The sequence below is a fragment of the Nyctereutes procyonoides genome, unplaced genomic scaffold (assembly GCF_905146905.1).
Source record: "Nyctereutes procyonoides isolate TBG_1078 unplaced genomic scaffold, NYPRO_anot_genome, whole genome shotgun sequence".
NCBI lineage: Eukaryota > Metazoa > Chordata > Mammalia > Carnivora > Canidae > Nyctereutes > Nyctereutes procyonoides.
In genome coordinates, this window is record NW_026575025.1 from 7,739,802 (window position 1) to 7,755,374 (window position 15,573).

Sequence of the window (15,573 nt, forward strand, 5' to 3'; positions counted from 1 at the left end):
ACTGAGCTGCATGCAGTGAGGAGAGGCCTGTGCATGGTGGACACGATGCCTGACCACCTTCCAGGCCAGGCTTGGCCTCAGAGGAGCCAGCCCCTCCCCAGGGCTGATTCCTGGAGCTCTACTAGTGAGGACCAGCTGGCTGCCTGTCCCCAGACCTCAATGTCCGTGTCTATAGGATGGGGCTGGGGAGATGCAGCATACAGCCTAGGTCAGGCCTCTGTACACATGCTCCCTCCTATAGACAGTGGGGAAACACAGGGGGTCGGGGGGAGGAGTATCACCTGAGAGCTGATGGGTCACCCCGGGATGGAAGGCAGTGCTGTAACAACCCAGTGGGGACCTAGAGGTAAGGCGAGAGAATGGAGGCCACCCTGCGAGCTGGTGTCCTGACCAGTCCTGAACAGGGCTTTGGGAAAAGGTCCCTCATCACAGCTTAAGCATGAGAGGTCTGGGCTGGGGCTAAGGACCCCGCCCTACAGAGGTGCCCTGCGCTGTGTCCAGCCCCTGCTGGCCAGGCCCACCTTGGGCCTTGGGGGGCCTTGGGCACTTTCCCAGCCTCTCCCTTCTCAGGCAGGAGGCCCTCTGCAGAGTCTCATCCCATTTCCTAGATTGGGAAGCCAGGTCGGGTGCTGGTCCCAAGGCACACAGCAGGAGCCTTTAGAAGGAATCTCCAACCCCCTCAGTCTGTGGTATGTGCGGCCAGAAACCCTAGCCGGAACTGAGCCCCGAGCATCTGTCTAAATGCCTCAAAACAGAAATACCTCTGGTCTCTGCTGACCTGCTGGAAAGGCAGGGCTGGAAGCGCCAAAGGCTGAAGCCAACACTTTCCTGTCCTCCTTCCTTAACCCATGTGAATCGTGCAGTTAGTTACCTGCCCAGCCTGTGCGGGGCCCGAGGGACAAGGGCAATGACCAGGACCTCCACACCCCCCACCGCGGAGCTTACAGACCCCCGGCAGAGAGAAACCCTGAACGGCCTGTGAACGTCGCTCTATGACAATCATAGTAAGTGCTGCCAGGGGACAGGGTCCTTTCTGAGCTTTCATTTACACGTCTGTGCAATGGGGACAGGACCCTCAGAAAGGCCGCTGGGAGACCCACAGGTCACACACACACACATATCATAGGCACACACACACTCATCCACACACACACTTGGGCATGTGCTCAAACTCACGCACATGCTTATGAGGGTCCACTGGCATGCACATGCACGCATGCACACTCATGGGTGCACACACATGCACACACACAAGATCTGGCCCAGAGCAGGCACATTCAGCCAAGTGGTGACCATCATCGGTAACAAAACTGCAGAATGTTCTGGCACATTGGGCTGGAGCTGGACTACTCTCTTTGTTCCCAAAAGGGCTGTTCCCTGTGAACCAGGCGCAGGGCTGTTCCGTTAGGTCCTATACAAGGGCAGCCACTTCAAATACGGTGCTGAGTTCCCAACACAGAATAAGACCAACTACTGACTTTATACAGATCATTTCCCATTAAGAAAAAGAAGGTATTACTTATAACCCAAAGGAAACTACCAACTGACAAAAGACTGAGTCACTATCTACTCACACAGAGTAGGATGGGGGGCGGGGAGTGTTCCCGAGGGAATGACAAGACTTTGGGGTCATTCTCCAGGGGAATAACTGCCTTGGAAAATATGTCCTCTGCCTGTGACATCAAGGATGCAACATGACTCCCATTTATCTAGGAGACACGCCCCAAAAGACCCAAAATAGCCAGACTTCTTCTCCACACCCTACTTGGTGCTGCCGCTGTGGGTGGGCCGCGCAGCCTCCCAAGCCTTGGTTTCCTGCTCTGGAAAATGGGATGGATGACAGTGACCACATGCATTCACGGCACTCCTGTGGAGCTTCCCCAGGACGGAGGCTGGGGACCCCGACTGTGGACTGCAAACCACAATGCCTGCCACTAGCCATAAGCCACAAACCGGTACCAGGCAGTTGTCAATACTCGGACGTGTGACTCCACAACGCAAGGACACCTATGTAACCATGATTCGAGCATCCATCCCAGGAAACTTAACCACACAGGTGTTAACTGGCCAATAACAGCTCAAATTCAATATCCCCAAGGGTCTCAGTGATGGCCTTTGTAGCAATTTACTTCCTTGTTATTGTTTTAGAAATTGAGATGAAATTCACATAACCTAGTGTTAACTATTTATTAATCTATTAAAGATTTTTTAAATTTTATTTTTTAAAAAGGATTTATTTGTCTGAGAGAGAGAGAGAGAGAGAGAGCGTGAGCACATGGGGGCAGGGAGGGGCAGAGGAAGAGGGAGAGAAAGAATCTCAAGCAGACTCTGCACTGAGTGTGGAGGCCAGCACAGGCTTGATCTCATGATCTGAGCCAAAATCAAAAGCCACCCAGGGACACCCCCTTTTTTTGTTTTTAAATAATCTCTACACCCAGTGTGGGGTTTGAACTCACAACCCAACCCTGAGATCAAAAATCGCACTCCACCTACTGAACCAGTCATGTGCCCCCAGTGTCAGCCATTGTAAAGCATAAAATTCAACGTGGCATTTAATACCTTCATAGCCACCCTAAAAAGACAGTTCTTACCTGTGAACCGGTTGGTCAGTCCCCAGGCATCCCTCCCCAGCCCCCTGGAATGGCCAGTCTGCTCAAGCCAGTGTTTTTATTTTTATTTATTTTTAAATATTTTATTTATTTATTCATGAGAGACACAGAGAGAGGCAGAGACAGGCAGAGGGAGAAGCAGGCTCCATGCAGGGAGCCCGACGCGGGACTCAACCCCGGACTCCAGGATCACGCCCTGAGTCAGGCAGATGCTCAGCCACAGAGCCACCCAGGTGTCCCAGCAGGTGTTTTAAATAAGGTACCATCAGCATGTAGGGTTTTTCTCTCTCTTTTTTTTTTAAAGACTTTATAACAAATCAAACATTGTGCTGGACTCTGTGATGTTCTGGGAGGGAAGGGGATATTGCTGTAATAGAATGAGTTCTGGTCCCTTTTCTGCTGCCCACAAGGCTGAATGTCGTTCCCCCTCTCTGATTCTTATTTTTGTTCATTTGCTAATTTGGGGTTTCTAAGAAATCACCTTCCAGGTCCTGCGCAACCCTAGAATGAGTGAAATGACCTGGAGTCCCTAGTTCACTGCCCCGTGATTTGCCTCCGGGAGTATCTGTCCTGCCTGCCCGTCTCCGCCCAGGCCTGGAGGGCAGCGGGGAAAGTGGGAGGTGTCCTGTCCCCGGCGTGGGGTGGGGAGTCTCACCCAGCTCCTTACCTGTCAGCTCCTTACTGCCAGCCTGGCTTCGTGCCTTGGTGTCTCGTCTGCCAAATGGGTCAACGGCTGGCGCCTGGTGCTGCTGCAGGAAGTCTATGGGACATGACTTTGCTGGGCAGACCCTTCTCCAGAGGTGAGGTCTTAGATGTGAGTGACGCAGGAGGACTGGCCCTGGTCCAGGGTGAAAGTCGCTGCCCTCCCTCTGCCAGCACTGGCGGGGTGCTTTCTCCCACGGACTCCTCTCCAAGAGGAAAACGCGAGTGGGTATGGCTTCGTCTGGAAGCGTTCCTGAAATATGCTTATGGTGCTCGGGGCCAGTCCTCGGGGAGGAGGACTTCTAGAGAGAGTTCTTGTTTGTGCCACTCCCGTTGGCCCCAGCGATCCTGCAGATCCTGCAACAGCAATGCCAATCTTAACCTTCCCTGCGTGCACCACCGGGTGCCCCAAGTACACCCCTCCGGTTGGGTTGGGAGCCCTGCCTCTGGGCTATCACAGGCCAAGAGAAGGTCTGATGCATGAGACCTGACCCATCAGAAGTGCTCAGAAAGTGTTGGCAGATTGGTGAATGATGAATACGGCCAGGGAAGCCAGGGCAGGGTGGAAGGAAGGATGGACAGAATGTGCAAGGGAAGGCCAGACAAACGGAAGAATCCAGCGCATTCACAGCCACGTCAATGCCTCCTGATTTCCTTTAAATGATTGGTGCACTTTTTCTTGACCATCAGCTACGTGTCAGGTTCTGCTCAAGGCACTGAGGACACGGCTGCAAACTGAGCAGACACATTCGCCACCTCCACGGAAACACGTTTGGGGAGGAGGCAGATGGCAGGGCAATAGCCGTATGGAGAAACACCTGCCAGCTGTGTGAGGAGCAGAGCCCACGGAGCCCCAGCAGCACCCCAACGGGTTGCTATCTCGCTGTCCTGCTGGCCAGGGGCCACCACATCAGGAGTGCTTCCGCTCAGTGACTCCAGGACCTTCCAGGATCAATATTTCAATGTGATGGCTTTTAGAGACATCACTGTTAGCACAGTTCATGTTTTCTCATTAAGCTACCTTTTTTTTCTTTAACTGGGTGACATTTGCCATGTTCTTGCATTCTTAGATATTGATACACTGACCGGTCCAAATATTTTCCATTGGAACACATGTCTGCTTTGATGAACAGAATTAATGGGCAGAAATCAGCTTTACAGCCATGTTGTGAGGAGTTCCTCTGTCCCAGGAATGACTGCCAGCTCCTGTATCACATATGATAAAGTAAGGCACAACCTCACCTACACCCTGCCCAATGGGGGTGGGGTGGGGAGGTGGACAGGGGTGAGGGGCTGGGCTAGTGAGTGGGCCTCAGGTGGGGTGGGAGTCTGAACTGGCAGCAAAAGAAGCTTCCAATCCCAACTCCTGTGCCCCTTGGTTGGCTGTGACTTAAACATAGTGTCGGACTCACCTGAAGAAGCCTGGAGGAAGTTGTACCTCCTTTAGTGTGGATAGAGAAGGGTCGTTTCCCAAATTCCAGGAGCAAACGGCTACATCTCACCTTAATCCAGTGTTTGGGGAAATCCCTGGGTGGCTCAGCTGGGGTTTAGTGCCTGCCTTCAGTGCTGGGCATGATCCTGGAGTCCTGGGATCAGGTCACACATTGGGCTCCCTGCATGGAGCCTGCTCTGCCTCTGCCTGTGTCTCTGCCTCTCTCTCTCTCTCTCTCTCTCTCTCTCTCTCTCTGTGTCTCTCATGAATAAATAAATAAAATCTTTTTTTTTTTAATTTTTTATTTATTTATGATAGTCACAGAGAGAGAGAGAGGCGCAGAGACACACAGGCAGAGGGAGAAGCAGGCTCCATGCACCGGGAGCCCGACGTGGGATTTGATCCCGGGTCTCCAGGATCGCGCCCTGGGCCAAAGGCAGGCGCCAAACCGCTGCGCCACCCAGGGATCCCATAAATAAAATCTTTAAAAAAAAAATCCAGTGTTTGTACCTGGACTGGGACCTACCTGGGAAGAGAGACCACAGGGCCTGGTAATCCCCCTTCTGAAAGTGGATAGTTGTGAGATGTGTCTCCAGGATTTCCTCCCCTACGTGATGTGGGAGAGGAGACTGGAAACAACCTAAATGTCCAGCCCTGGGGAACAGACCAGACCCTCACAGTAGCCCACTCAGATCTGTTGGGATCCAAGGGGGGCTGTAAAAGGGGTTTAATGTCCTGGGAGATGTTCACGGTAAGTGAGAGAAAGGAAAATACAATTCAAATGCTGTGTTTTTTTTTTTTTAAGATACATATGTATTTTTTAAAAGTCTGAGGAAGAAATTTACCCAAATAGAAATAGTAGCTCACAATGCAGTCATAATATTCCAGGTTTTAAACTTGCCCGCATTGCGATTTTCTGTAGTTTCCAAATTTTCAACCACAAACAAGTACCACTTTTGCAATGAAAACGTTCAAACTCAAGGTGCCTGGGTAGCTCAGTGATTGAGTGTCTGCCTTAGGCTCATGATCCCGAGGCCCTGGGATCGAGTCCCACATAGGGTTCCCCGTAGGGAGCCTGCTTCTCCCTCTGCCTATGTCTCTGCCTCTCTCTCTCTGTGTCTTGTGAATAAATAAATAAAATCTTTAAAAAAAAGAAAGAAAGAAAGAAAATGTTCAAACTCCACTTCATTGAGTCACAACTTAAAATGCACCCTAATTTTAAGGGCACCATTCAATGAGTTTTGACAAATGTCATTGCCTGTTACTCATCACCTCAATTGAGAAAAAGGACATTCCCATCATCCCAGAAAGCTTCCTCTGGCTCCTTTCTGGTAATCCCCACGCCTGTCTCCTGCCTCAGGCAACTACTGATGAGATTTTTGTCACTATAGACCAGATTTGTCTTTTTCTAGGGTTGCCGTTATTTTAAAATGCAAAGATAGCGAGAGTAGCCTTTACATAAATAACAATAGCTACCCCTTCTGTTATGCACCCACGTATGCCAGGCGGTCTCTATACGAGTATTTATCTCTCCATTGATGGAGGTATCTTTGCTAATTCTCACATTAACTCATTTGGAGGTTAAAAGCAATCCTTTTGCTATTTTACAAATAAAGGGGCTCAGAGAAGTCTTCCTTTTTCCCCTCTGATATGGCCTCTGCCCATTTCTGGGCTAGTGGGGTGCCGTGTCTTTTATTTTTAGAATAATGATCCTAGTAGGGGAAAAATGGGTTTTGATGACACCGAATGCTTTGGGGGAAATGATGCATGTTCTAGCAGATTCTAGCAAACGTATTGGACTGATTCAGTGTCCCTGAGTTCCATTCTTGGTTCTGCCAGGAACCAGTGGCTTCCCTTAACCCAAGTATTCATAGTCCTTTCTGTCACAGGCCTGTTTTGGCACTTCTTACTTTTTGATGAAGATTTTTGCCACCACCGAGAAGTTTCTGTAATTACAAGGAACTGCTCAACTGTGGGGCGGGGGCAGGGGATTTGGGATGGGCGTGAGGAGGTGCTTATGTACTTAAGCATAAAGTACATTGTAACGTAAATTTCTAGCCATAAAGTGAAAAGAAAAACAACTGTTTTCATAATGCAAAGACTGGAAGCGAACCGGAACAAGATTTTCTTAGCTGTTGGGATGTGCATTTAGAAACAATGAAAATCTTTCATTTGCCACCATCAAGAACAATTCAGACAAGCTTGGGTTGAGAGAGGGTGGCCCCAGGATAAGGGTTTAGGACAGTTCAAAAGATCCCAGCTGGGGGCACCTGGGTGGTTCAGTCGGTTATGCGGTTATGCGTCTGCCTCAGGTCATCATCCTGGGGTCCTGGGATTGAGCCCCATGTCTGGCTCCCTGCTCAGCGAGGAGTCTGCTTCTTCCCCTCCCTGTACTCTCTCTCTCAAATGAAAAAATAAAATCTTAAAAAAACAATACAAAACACAAAAGATCCCAGCTAACGTCGAACCCAGAAGGAAGCTGTCAAGCAAGGCACTTCTGGTCACCATTGCCTGAGAGCCCTTGGGCCCTGGGTGGGCTGAGCGGGGCAGCGAGGGTGACCTGGACTCTTGCTCCAGTTGCCCTCCACTCAGTGAATGAAATCTCACCGGGGCAGGTCACCGGGTTCAGAAACCAGAAAAATCCAGATCATCCCATCCCAGCATACTGGTGGCTGCCGGGCTGGGAGCCTTATTGGGTTCCTCGTCCTCCTGAGCAGCTCTCACCTAGAGTGCTAACCGCAGCGCCCCCTGCTGGCCAGGACCGCCTTTCCCCTGCTCCTCCTGTCTTCCTCCAAGGAGCACACCAGGGGGACCAGCCCACCTGCCCAGGGCCCCTAGCTCAGCCCAGCCGGGAGCACACACTTGCTGCCTGTCTGGACAACTCTGCACACCTTAGTTTCCTGATAGCATGAATTAATCACCCAAACTTTCAGAGCACCCTGTGATTATGTAATGCTAGTACCCCATCAACTCTTAGTGGGTGGCCGTCACTCTTCATGAACCATATCTGGTACCTTAGGTCCACTCTCCCATGTGACCCCAGGACAAGGCTCAAAGCAAGCATGAGGAGACAACAGGCCCAGCAGGTCCATGACCTGCCCAGGGAGAGCCCAGGCGAGGATTTGTGGTGGAGAGAATCCGATCCTAAAGCCCGAGTCCCTGCCTGGAGGCCACAGCACCTCTCAGAGAGGAGGCATGGCCTGGATTTACAAGCTTGATGGCCTGGGTTCCAATTCCAGGTCCACTACTTGAAGGCTGGGTGCCACTTTTCTGGGGCCCTCCTCTCCTAGCTATACAAAGAGGTGGGGATAGAATACTGTGGAGGTTCTTATAGGGGTTAAAGCCGAGGACACCCATAATGTGTTTAGAACAGGGCCAGGGCATAGGAAGCTGCTGCCTTTACCACCTTCCTGAGCTCCGAGATCACAGTGGGTACTGTCCTTCCACTGTGTCCATGGGAAGGGCAGCAAAAGAGCAAGGGTGGGGCCAGAGGCTGGTGTTCCCTGCCCCCAGACCGATTCTGGGTGCGGCCCCCATTGCAGCCTCTGCCATCCTCCTCAGTGCCCCACATTTATCCAGGATCTTTAAAACGAAAGCTGCAGGGGAGGGTAATTAAGTTTAATAGGAGCCGCTGTCGATTTAAAGCCACAGGGGGGAAGTAATTAGATTTAACAGAAGCCGTGGCTTTCTGAACCAAGACACGCAGCGTGGGGGTCCTGGTCTATAAAGCCTTTGAGATGATGTCTTTTTGTAAAGCCTTTCCTGGTGACATTTTCTGCACGCTCCGTCATTAACGCCAGTCACTGACTGGGTATGAACATGGCCTTTACTCATTGAAATTCATTAGGTCTGGCCCTGATTTCTCTCCCCGCTCTCCACTGCTTGCCCGCCCATTGCCTTTGCGCTGAGACAGCATGGCTTTCCCCCAAAACTGGCCTGCCGGGGCTCCACACCCAGGATTTGGGGGGTCGGGGTGAGGTCTGGAGAAGAAATGAGAAAGAATCAGTGTTGAGCCCAGGGTCCCCAGGAGGACCCTCTCCGGCCAGCCAGGGCATTCTCTGGATGCTTTTTCCCTTTTCTGAGCATCCTTGGAGAAAGTCTGGTTTGCAGGTGCCACTTCACCAAGTAGCCCCAATCTCCGGCCTGGTGCCTACCCCCAGCTCAGCAGCGCCCCTCACTGCTGCTCTGTCCCTCCCCGACCTCTCCTCCCCCAATCCCCCCAAGACACGGGGGCGGGGCGGGGGGGCGCGTCCTGGCCCCGGGAGGACTCAGAGACCCGAGGACCAGACCAACGACAAAAGGCACCCACACATAAGCCTCGCCGCGCCGCGCCGCGCCTGGCCCGAGCTGGGAAGTCCGAGAGTCCCCGTCCGCCGCGGCCAAGCCGTCCCCGCGCCCGCGAGCCGCGCCGTCCGGACCCCCGCCCCGCCAAGCTCCAGCTCCGGGGCCGCGGGCCCTGCGCAGAGGCCGAAGCCGGGGCCGAAGCGCCATCTAGCGCTCGCCGCGCGCCACTTCCCCATTGTTCGTCCCGGGACTGGAGCCCGGCCCCCCGTCGGGGGGCAATTTACTGGGGTAAAGGGGGCGGGAGGGGGGCCGGGATCGCGAGACCATAAGACCAGGACGACGTGAGCTAGTCCGAGCGGCAGGGGGAAATTCTAATGGACGGCTTTACATCTGGAGATATGACGGTTGGGACCGTCGTGGGAGGGAGTGGATGTGGGCTTTTAAGGGGAGAGCGCCCCGAAGCCGAGGCGACGCTTCTCCGGACAGGGGGCGAGGGATGCAAAGGTCGGTGCCTCAGTCTCTGGTCACGGGGTGCCTGCTCCCCGCTCCTGCTAGCGCCCCGCGGGGAGCGCATTCCCTGGGGGAGCCGGAGGCGAGGGGGCGGGGACGGGCTGTCTCCTTTATTGCTTTATAAAATCGAACTCTCCCAGCTGAGAGAGACCGGGCCCCCGGCCCCACCACTGCGCGGCGGGGAGGGCCCCCCCCCCGAACCCTCCGGTGAAACGGGGCCTCCTCCTCCCCCAGATCCGGGAGGCCTGGGCGGGGTCACCCGGGCGGGGTCCGGGGAGGGGCTGGGGCAGGAGGCGGGGTGTGAGTGGGTGTGTGCGGGGGGCGGAGGGCTGATGCAATCCTGATAAGAAATGCTCGGGTGTCGCGGGCACCCACCCGCCGGGCGGGTGAGACGCGCTATATAAGGCCGCCGGCTTCGAGCCTCCGCGCCGTCGGAGCAGGAGCGCTGAGCGCCCGGGCGCCCGGAGCGCACCGCCGGCCCGAGGGACGCACCCCGCCTCGGCACGCACGGCCCTGCTGCCGCCCAGCCTCCCGCCCAGCCTCCCGCACCCTCGCCGCCAGAACCGCGTCCCGAGCCCGAGAGAGGTGCCATGCGGCGCGCGCAGAGCCGGTGCGCGGTGGCCCGCGCCCTGGTCCTAGCCGGCCTCTGGCTGGCCGCAGCCGGGCGCCCCCTAGCCTTCTCCGACGCGGGGCCGCACGTGCACTACGGCTGGGGGGAGCCCGTCCGCCTGCGGCACCTGTACACCGCCGGCCCCCACGGCCTCTCCAGCTGCTTCCTGCGCATCCGCGCCGACGGCGGGGTGGACTGCGCGCGGGGCCAGAGCGCGCACAGTGAGTGCCCACTCGCCCCGGTGCCCCTTCCCTTCACCTTCGGGAACCCCACGTCGGCACCTCCGCGTCTGCTCCCTGCCCCGAGCCCCTGACAGCGCGGGGAGCTGAGGGGGGGGGGCGCCCGCACGTGGACCCACCGCACCCACGCGTTAGTCTTCGCTTGTTCCCTCCGGTTCCCGCGGACCCCCGACTCCCGGGAACCCCAGATCTTGGCACCTGGGCGTCCCATTCCCTCCCCAGGGTCCCAGAATGCATGAGGGGTGGGGTGGGGGAGGGCACGGGCCTGTGCACGCACCGCATCCACGTGCTGTGGGCCCCGCGGGTCCCGGCTGCAGCCTTCTTTCTGCTCCCCTCGACCCCAGGTCTGATGGAGATGAGGGCAGTCGCTCTGCGGACCGTGGCCATCAAGGGCGTGCACAGCGTCCGGTACCTCTGCATGGGCGCCGACGGCAGGATGCAAGGGCTGGTAGGTGTCTCCGCCGGGGGGACCTCCGCCTGCCCCCGGGCGGGGCCCCGCAGGGGAGGGGGGCGCGCTGGATCGAGCCCAGGCGGGGAGCTCGGGAGGGAAGACCGCAAGGGGACAGATGAAGCTGAAGTGTGTGTGTGGGGGGGGGGGGCTGGTTTCTACGCAAGTTTACGGCTGGTGGCCAGAGAAAGGGTGAGAGCTGCCTTTGCATTTCCTATTGAGCCGAAGGCCGGCCCAGGGGGACAGAGGAGACGCTGTCCTCGGCTTTCTTTGACAAGAAACAGTGAAACCCACCTCGGGCCATTTCAATCTCGGCCTGCGCGTGTGTGGTCCTCGCCGCCGGTTCCCTCCCCGCGGTAGAAAAGGAAGGCATGAGAAAGTATAGTCACGACTTGGACTTTTTTTTTTTTTTTGAACCAACCTTCCAATAAGTCAGAAAAAATTACATTTGGGGAGGGGGGAGGGGGTGTGTGTGATTTTTTTTTTTTTTTCCTCTCCATTAATTTTTATCTACTAGAAAAGCAGTGTGGTGTTTGCTGACGCGTTGGGAGAATATTCCAGGGGCTTGTTTGCCCTCGTGGAGCGCTCACCTGTGCCGCAGATGCTTTTGGGGGAGGGTGCTGCGGGGAAACGGGACGGGAAGGCCCAGGTGACCCTCGAGGTCTCGGGGCAGGAAGTGTGCGGAAGCTGGGTCTCGGTCTCCGGGAACAAAGACTGGGAGTTCAAAGGGAGCCCGCGCCCCGCCCGCGCCCCCGGGCGCACAGAGGAGGCTGTGTGAGGTCCCGGCCGGGCGCAGGGCCTCAATGCAGCCCCGCTGGGCGGAGGGCGCGGCTGCCGGAGCGGGGCGAGGGGGGGAGACCGCGCCTCCGGGGATGGCCCCGCCCCCAGGAAAGATGCAGACGCCGGGCCTCCCGGCTGCGCCAGTCTTTTTGTGTGTGTGTGTCCCAGTTGTTTTGTGGCTCTGGGGCCGGTTTATTCCATTTATCCAGAGTGACTGTTTGAGGTTTTATGGCAGAGTCCTGCGTGAAAGGACCAGAACGGAGGGAAAGAAAGGAGGTGGTCAGCTCGCTGAAAGCTGACACCCAAAGCCACTCTCCAAACCCGCAGTGGCAACTTTTGTTATCGGGACGTTTACTTGGGATGGGGAGGGGGGCGGGGTGAGGATGGGCAGAGGAAATGCTGGAGGTCGAGCTGGCGCAGAGGGGTCTAACCGACCAATCTAGTCCAAACTTGGGGGGGGGGGAAGGTTGCTTCCCCCAAAATCCTGTTCTGTCTCTTGATCCCGTGGGCATGGCTTAACCAAAACGGAGGTTGTTTTGTTGTTGTTGTTTTTTTTAAACAAATTCCACTTTCTCCAAGCAATTCGAAATCATTTCCTTTTATGTTTAGAGAAGAGCATGGGTGCTAGTTTCTCCCAAAGAACCAGCAGAGTAAAATAGTACCACCATTTGCTTTTAATTTTAATTCTCTTGTTTATTTATCAATTTGCATTTCCCGTCGCTGTCTGGTGGCTCTATCCCAGTGCGGGAGCTGGGTATGTTGTTGCCTCATTAGACTTGAGCCTTATCAGTGCCTTATCAGCACAGCGCTCACCCACCTGCAGTTCAGCGACCTTTGTAGGCTCGGGCACAAACGGGACTGGGTGCCTCACCGGGTTGTTTACTGCCCAGCCCTCCTGGCTCTCAGCCTTAGGCTGCCCTCTGTGTCCCCACCTTCCCCAGGGTAATGACCTTCTCCAGTTTGGTACAGGACTTGGCCCACTGGTACCTCTTTGCTACCAGTGTTCTGGGACCCCAGGAGCTGCTTTCATCCCGTAGGCTTGCATTTCCCGCCACCCCGCTGGGTGCAGGCTCTGTTCTGGGTCTGGGGGGAGGGGGCTGCCTTTATCTTGATAATCCTGGCCGGCTGCCTGGAAGGCTCTGGGCCTTGGAAGGAAGGAGCTCTCACCCCTCACAAGGGGGCTGAGGTTTCCTGCAAGGACACCAGACAGAAAGGCCTCAGAATGGCCCACTGTTACTTAGGTCTAGATGGGGAATCAATGCGCTAGTCTGGGCCCTAGATCAGATTAGGAGAGCATACCCAGTGTAGCGGTGTCTCCCAAAGTGTCAGTGGACCCCAGGGACATTTTCATGTCAATAGTTCTATGTTTGCTCTAAAGGGTGAGGGACAGAGGCACCCATGTTGCACCTCTGATTTGATGCATATTGCTCAGAACAAGGCTAAGTTTAAGAAGTGACATGATTTAGTGAGAGATCTAAAAGATCCATGAAAAGTATATACAGATACTGAGTACACACATGAAATATGCACCTGAAGTATGTGTGTATATGAAGGCATATAAAACACCTATTAATATGTATAAATTTATACTTACAAAGTATATATAATGTGGTATGTGATTTTAATGTTATAATTTATTACATTTCTTTTTTTTAAGATTTTATTTATTCATGAGAGAGAGAGAGAGGCAGAGACACAGGCAGAGGGAGAAGCAGGCTCCATGCAGGGAGCCGGACATGGGACTCGATCCCTGGTCTTCAGGATTACACCTTGGGCTGCAGGCAGCACTAAACCGCTGAGCCACCCGGGCTGCCCAATTTATTACATTTCTATATTAGTATATGCACAATGTGTTTATTAATATAATGTAATGCCTACTTTATAGAAGTACACATTTACATATATAAACACGTACGTTATGTTATGTGTAACTATATACACAGATAAACACGGCTCACCATGTGGACCCAAGTGGCAACATGTAGCACAAATGCTCACCGTGCCGTTTTCTCTGCTGCTTCTGGAGCACCAGGGGGCTCCCACTGGTGCTCATGGTTGCCTGTTTTCTCCACAGCCTCAGTACTCCGCTGGAGACTGTACTTTCGAGGAGGAGATCCGTCCCGATGGCTACAATGTGTACTGGTCCAAGAAGCACCATCTCCCCATCTCTCTGAGTAGTGCCAAACAGAGGCAGCTCTACAAGGGCAGGGGCTTTTTGCCCCTGTCCCACTTCTTACCTATCTTGCCCGGGAGCCCAACAGAGCCCAGGGACCTGGAAGACCATGTGGAGTCTGACGGGTTTTCTGCATCCCTGGAAACAGACAGCATGGACCCTTTTGGGATCGCCACCAAAATTGGACTAGTGAAGAGTCCCAGTTTCCAAAAATAAGTGGGGCTGTGGCCTGACCTCCCACCCCTGCCCCCAGCCCTTAGAGGCCAGGACTCCAGACGTGTGGTGGGTTCTGGCTGTGCTTCTACAAATACAATCCTGGGCTCGTGTTCCAGTTACCTTTAGGAAAAGACATCTAGAGCTTGTACATGTACAGAGTTTTACATCGGCTATGCCAGTTCCTAGCAGATAGACTTGTATGATCATAAAATCATAAGCCCTCCCTGCACCTTTGCCATTGCCGGACAGTTTGCTGTGGTGCCCTGATTCTGCTTGAATACCTCCACTGCCCGGGAACTCACTACCTTTGGGAAAGTTTTCTCCCATCATTTCCAGCAGGGGCAGCCAGGAGAAAAGCAGTCATTTTAAACTCACGTATAGGTGATCAGCTTTGTGAAAACTTACCAGGACAGAACTGACCGGGCATGGGCACACCCCACCAGGCTTCAGGAACTGGGAGAACCCAGAGGAACTGGGAGAACCCAGAGCCCGGGAAAACTTTTAAGAACTCCCCACTACGGCTGGTTCTGGGATAGATCACCTTCATCGGACTACTTGGCAGTCTGCCCCCCCCAACTTGACCACCGGTGCCCTGCACATAGCCAACATTTGCTGGGGCTCAGGCTGATTCCCCTAAGTGAATGGCCACCTGCTCAGAGGGACAGGACCCGAGGACAGCCCCAGCAGCCCTTGCCATCACAATGCAGGCTTCCACAGGATCCCATCTCTGGACGTGTGGGTTTCACATGATTGCCCCTCAGGACAGAACCTTCCTGGTCTCGGCGACGCTGCGGCTCTGGCATGCTCCCTCCTTTCTTAAGCACCAAGGATTCCAAGCAGAGTGGAGCAGATGTGGCTTCTGGGGCTCCTTCCCCTTTCCCAGCCCTTGGCTGGACACCACGTCTTCCTATGCAGCAGAACTTGGCAGCCTCCCACCTTGGGTAGACCTGCACATCTCGTTCAAAAGCCAGGAAAGGTTGGATTCGCAAGCCCGGAATCTTGCCAGTAACTTGCGGAAGCAGCGGGGAGAGAGCCCCTTCCCCCAGCACTTAGTTCAACAACGTGGTATTTATGAGTAATTTATTTTGTTTGATATGTACATCTCTCTATTTTCTTACTTTATTTATACTCCCAAGTTGTATTTATGATGTACGTGAGTTTTTTGTTTTCTACATTAAAGCACAATTTGTACCAAAAGTTGCATTTCATTATCCAATTGGATGCCCTCGAGGGAGAGCGGGAAGGGGAGGGAAGGGAAACAGATCTTGGCGCTGAGCTCAGAGGAGAGGCTTTGGGTGTTTGCTGCGTTTAAAACTATACTTTCTGCCAAAGCTCACAGTCATTGCAACTACCCTCTAAGCTGAGGCTCTGGTGGGTCGAATAGTAGATTCGGTTTACCCAGTGGTGGAAGCTGTGTGGACCTGGGTGCAGGCTTCCTTCTACTACCTCTACTAGGACTCCGCATGGTTACCTCAGCCACAGCATATGGGTGTGTCAGGTGTAGGAACCAAACCCCAGCTAGTAGTGTCACCCTCTGCATATTGACACTTGGGGCCACGTAGCTCTTTGC

General features: G+C 54.3%; 1 protein-coding gene across 1 annotated transcript; it reads left to right on the forward strand.

The window, feature by feature from the left end:
- The first annotated feature begins 10,127 nt into the window (after positions 1 to 10,127).
- On the forward strand, positions 10,128 to 14,003 carry FGF19 (fibroblast growth factor 19). The gene is made up of 3 exons (XM_055315148.1): positions 10,128 to 10,368; positions 10,731 to 10,834; positions 13,689 to 14,003. The coding sequence occupies exons 1-3, from the start codon at positions 10,128 to 10,130 to the stop codon at positions 14,001 to 14,003; spliced, it is 660 nt and encodes a 219-aa protein (XP_055171123.1).
- Positions 14,004 to 15,573: the final 1,570 nt, after the last annotated feature.